The sequence below is a fragment of the Aplysia californica genome, unplaced genomic scaffold (assembly GCF_000002075.1).
Source record: "Aplysia californica isolate F4 #8 unplaced genomic scaffold, AplCal3.0 scaffold00394, whole genome shotgun sequence".
Classification (NCBI taxonomy): domain Eukaryota; kingdom Metazoa; phylum Mollusca; class Gastropoda; order Aplysiida; family Aplysiidae; genus Aplysia; species Aplysia californica.
Window position 1 is genome coordinate 50,432 of NW_004797664.1, and position 5,719 is coordinate 56,150.

At 43.0% G+C, this 5,719-nt stretch overlaps 1 protein-coding gene across 1 annotated transcript in view; it reads right to left on the reverse strand.

Moving 5' to 3' along the window:
• Positions 1-5,719, reverse strand: part of LOC101856827 (alpha-1,6-mannosylglycoprotein 6-beta-N-acetylglucosaminyltransferase A) — a gene marked incomplete in the record, with an annotated part of 51,049 nt that overhangs the window by 30,945 nt on the left and 14,385 nt on the right. The window contains 1 exon segment of the mRNA XM_013085660.2: positions 3,466-3,565. Coding sequence (XP_012941114.1) covers positions 3,466-3,565 — 100 coding nt within the window.

Genomic DNA, 5,719 nt, shown 5'->3' on the forward strand with positions numbered 1-5,719 from the left:
TATATATACCACAAATATCTTTTCAACGGATGAATCAATGTCACCCATACTTCGCACTTCGCACAGCAGTTTGTATCAATTTGTCTTAACTTAATCATATTTTTCTACAACAGTTGAGGCTAGATTTTAAAAACTTTTCTTCATAAATTTATATAAAAAGCTACAAACCTCCTTTATGCGGAAAAATGGAATTATTGTTCTCTCACACATTTTGTGTACGCATATGGCCTATGTCACAGCTCGCCAATGACACTTTTTAGTCGCAAAGCTTGTTACCAGAAACTAACTTTATAGTGAACACTTTTTTGCACTAAAAGTTCTCCAAACATGCGTTCAATAAAGATGATCTTGCGATTAGAAAAAAATGACGGACTTGCTTTTAAACGCGAGATCGTCCCCGCTGTAAACCTTTTAAAATCAGTCAAAAGAACCCACTAGGATTTTATTTAGATTTGATTAAGGAATTTTCTAGATTAGAGCCAACAGGTCTTTAGAAAAATACTCATCTGTTATGAAAAATTGATACAAGTCACTGTATCCGTCTCTGGAGAGTTTATCTTCGATTTTTGAGGAGATATTTGACAATACGTTGCGCCACGAAGTTTTGACCGCACTAATATGATTTTAGCCCTATCCGTACGTCGTGTTTTACTATCGTATCCATACGATGTGGGAAACTCTGTGCCACCACTTTCCCAAGAGGAAATTTACTTGTTAATCCGATCCGTACGCTTTGCATAGCAGTCTGTCTAAAAAAAGAAAGTTTCAAAGAGATCTTCGTACCAGAAGTATTCTAAAATGTGAAGAATACAACCCCGGGGACACAAAATGACCCCAGGGCGTACGAATAGGATAAGTAAGTGTAAGGGTTTAACACCTCTATCAACTCTATTAGGTAACCGAAAAAGCTGTGAGCTCCGAATGCTGTATCCGTCTCTGAAAAGTAAGACCTTGCCAATTAAGGGGTTGACAACTTTGACCCCCCCCCTCCCCACCACATCCCACATAACATGACGACCTGAGCTCAAGATCACCCAGTCTGGGATTTAAACCAAAGCCAGTGGGTGGTTGGAGGGTGCTTTGGTGTGGTTTGCTTCTTCTTTCCTATCAAACATCTATTTATAATAAGGCATCGAGGTGGAATCAGGCTCTCATCAATTTTTGGGCATGAGGAGTTATTGGTATCATCTTAAAGCTTGTTCACTTGCCTTTATTTGGGGTGAAAAAAATATAAATGTATCTTGAATAAAAGTCGAGATATTTGCGAATGAAGGAGGCGGGGGTCACCTGTTTTCAGAAGTAAATTAGTGGAAAAAATGGCCGCCAAAGATTAGATATTTCCTTAGCTTAAGAGTCCACGGTAACTGAAAAGTTACAATTTTTGATCCTTTAATCAATGTTTTTCAGAAAATTCCACCCAGAAATGAGTTCTTTAATGGGCATGAAAGGTGTTGAGCCAAAAAACAAAAATTTGACAAGTTTCTTCACCCTTGATTATTTTGACGAGAGTTTGATTCCACCACGTTGCCTCACCTATGGTCTTTTTCTCCCCTCTTTCTCTTTTGTGTTTGTTACCCTCTTGTAACACCTCTAATCTTCGAAACTGCTATGACCTTATTGCGTTGCAAGTGCCGTAAAACACTTACTAAAACTAAATTAAAAACAAAGGCCACACACTCCGTAAACCGGCGTGGTACCGGCCGACTGAGCTAACAAAGGTTACTTTAATTTCACTTTTATCCGCCGCTTATACCCTTTTGTGTGTGACTGGAAGAAAGAGACGTCGTTCTGCCTCCAGCCGGAGAGCTTAGGTCAGGGGGATGCCGTGAGTTGTTAGCGTTTCTCAGACTTCATCTATCCAGGTCTTTCTCGGTCGCCCTCTAGCCTTGTTGTCATTGAATATTTCTAATGTAGGCACGTTGTGCTAACAAAGCGTTGCCCATAGTTCTCAAAGAGAGTCCACCATCTACCAGCTCTTTGATTAGGAAGTGGGAGGGTTAGGGGGAGGGGGAGGGGGAGCTGAGAGGGGTCGATATATCCCTGTAAAGATTCTGTTTTAAGAACTCTTTAAGTTGGATGACGGCATTGCTCCCTCCAGATGAGCTGCAAATCTACTGGCATGAACTAAAATAGGGAGTGCGTATGGTGTTTCGTTTGGATGTAACTAGAGCTATGGGGAGCGGGCATGGGGCTCAGATTGTTCATGTAAACGGGGCTCGCCGGCCATGCCATTGAAAGCAAAAAGATCCCCACGTCTGACACGTGTGTGACGTCACTGCCACGAGCTCAGCGACTGTTTAGATGACCTCTTTGTCTGCGTGCAGTCTTGCTACATATGACAAAAGGCAACAGATCGCCGGCTTAGTGCCATCTCGTAAACATAACAAAAGGAAACACATCGCAGACTTAGCGCTATCGAATACTCACTCCATGTTTTACCCCGTTGTGAAATAATATAAATAACTTTTAAAATATAAATCTCCAGTCGTGATATCGAGAGTTTTCAGTGTGTTTGTTTTTTGTTCTTTTGTAAGTGTTTTACGGCGCTCACAACTGTATAAGGTCATATCAGCACGCGGGACACATGTGAACATTTTCCGTTGGTAGGAAATTTTGAATTTTGCCCGGGTGGAGGCCGAAGTCTACTCTTATCGATTTTGGACAACAAGGGATCTTTAACGTGCGCAATTTGTACACGGGAACTCCGACATTTTTCGCCCTTGTCCGAGAAGGCTAGGTGTAGGTCTTTCCTACCAGAAGATCAGGGGTGTGGCGGAAAGACAGCAGTAAGGAGGAGCCAAGGAGTAGCAGTAGAAAGGCTACAGAAAGAGTCAGGAGCCCAGAGGAGGGGGCAAAGGAGGTGAGGGGGTGGGGGCAGAGAGTGGAGAGGAAAGCACAAATAATAGAGAGCAGGAAAAGAGGTGAAAGGAGACAATTTTAGAGAACAAAAATATTTTTGTCGCAACCTGGATTCATACCCGGGACTTTTGAATGAAAGGCTAACACCTTAACCTCTAGACCACGAGAACCCCTAAATCGAGAGTGAGTGCAAATTTTCACAGAAAGTCTACACAACATGGGCATCACAGGTAATGACCTCGTGCTGTAAGGGAAGCCCAGTCAATAGCATTGGAGGCGGTGACATTTCAGTTTAAATCTAGTATAAGTTTTACGGCACTTGCAACACAATTAGGTTTTATATAAGCGCCAAAGATTAGAGGTGTTACATGAGACGAGAGCAGTTTTTAGATGAGGTTTAACGGCACTCGCAACTGCATAAAGTCATATGAGCGCCAGGAGATTAGAGGTGTTACAAGAGAGTAACAAACATAAAAAAGAAGAAGGGGAGATAAGGACGATAGATGTTTGATAGGAAAGATAAATGTTAAGATAGGAAAGAAGAAGAAAACCACACCAGAGCACCCACCAACCACCCGCCGTAAGTCCCAGAGCTTCCCCACTCACCAAAAGCCGTGAATCTCCCTGCGTAGGGCCCGTCCACCACATCCCCGTTCTCTCTGGCCAGAGCCTTGATGTACTCCTCACTCAGCTGAACGATCTCCGCCTGAGGACACACACACAGACAATGGATGAGGTTATGTTTTGAAGAAAAAAAAAGAAATAATAACAACAACAACAACAACAACAACAGCAATAACATACGTGTATACAGTGTATATACAACAACAACAACAACAACAACAACAACAACAACAACAACAACAACAACAACAACAACAACAACAACAACAACAACTTAGTTTTAGTAAGAGTTTTACGGCACTTGATGTTTGATAGGAAAGAAGGAGCAAACCACGCGAGAGCACCTGCCAACCACCCACGTGTACACAATAACAACAACAACATAGGTGTACACAGCAACAACAACGACGGCGACGACTACTTTTTTAGTAAGAGTTTTACGGCCCTTGCGACAACACAATAAGGTCATATAAGTGGCGAAGATTAGAGGTGTTACAAGAGAGTAACAAACACAATAAGGTCATATAAGTGGCGAAGATTAGAGGTGTTACAAGAGAGTAACAAAAACGTACAGAAGGAGGGGAGATAAAGAGGATGGAAGTTTGAAAGGAAAGAAGAAGCAAACCACACCAGAGCAAAAGCCAACCAACCACGACGACGACGACAATAACAACAACAGCAACAACAACTACAACAACAACATACTTGTACACAACAACAACAACAATAACGACGACGACGACGACGACGACAACTTGCGTGTACAGCAAGGAGGTTATACATAGTGTAAGGTCATTGGTGTATTTTACAGCTAAAATAAAAGGAAATGTCTTCAAGGTCTGTGGTAGTTTTTTTAGTTTTAGTAGAAATTTTACGGCGCTCGCAACTGCATAAGGTCATAGGAGAGCCAAAGGGGTGGATGTTAACAGAGAAGTCCTCACAGGGAATCAGACTTACTCTGCTCACCTCTCTAGCTTCAACAGCATAAAGTCTGCTTCAACTATCAAGGCACCCCGGAAAAAGCGGGTCACAAGAGAGTGACAAACATACAAAAGAAGTAGAGGAAAATGACAATAGTAAGGATTAAGAAAGAAAAAGCAGCATTTCCCAGTTGTAGATCAGGCACAGTTATGAGCGTGACATGAGTCAGCCCATTTACAATTCTACTGTGCTTGAACGAGAAATGTCCCCCCTTTGGGAATGGCCTAAAGACACTACAGTCGGTGGCACTGCCCCCGGGGGGAAGTCGCAGGCTTTGAGAAAAGAGTACTCTATCGTCATGATAACAGTCGTACTCCATGGCTCATTCTTACTGCTGTCTATCAGCCACACCATGATTGATCGATTGAGTAGGTGTTTTACGGCACTATCTACTCAATTTTGGTCTTTCAGCCACACCCCTGATCTTAGGGTAGGAAAGGTCGAAAACATAGCCTTCTCGGCTAAAGGCGAAAAATCACGGAGAACCCTTGTACAAGTTGCACACGTTAAAGATTCCTTGTGGTCCTAAAATCGATAAGAGTAGGCTTCGGTCGCCAACATTCAAAATTAATTCCTACCAAACTTTAAATGCTTAGTGTGTCCCTCGCGCTCATATGACCTAATAAAGTTGCCAACGCCGTAAAACACTGACACCCCCCCCCCCAAAAAAAAACCCAAAACCAACAAAAACCAACAGTCCAGAAACCTTCCCAACAGAACAGACAGTCCCCAAGTTCTGGAGCGCCTTCTGCAACAATCAATAAAGGAATTTCTTCCGTGACCTCAGCCACGCTCCGCCAACATTGTGGTTACAGAAATCTGCAGGCTGTCAAATTACGGGGGCAATCAGCGGAAACTACTGGTTGTCGGCATTTTCTAAAAATATAACTACCTCTCCTGGAGGGGGGGGGGAGGGAGAGAATCCGTATCTGGAAGCCTTGCACGAGAATGCCTCCTCCTCCTCCTCCTCCTCCTCACGGCATCTGCAACACAATTAATTAGGTCGTACGTACAGGTGTGTTGGGTTTTTGTAACAGTTTTACGGCACTTGCAACACAATAAGGTCATATGAGCGCCAGAAGATTAGAGGTGTTACAAGAGAGTAACAAACACAAAGAAGAAGGGGAGATATAAAGACGGTAGATGTTTGATAGGAAAGAAGAAGCAAACCACACCAGAGCACCTACCAACCACCCACGTACAGATTTCCAATGGGAAGAAGGAAACAAACCACAGCAGAGCACACACACCCCTC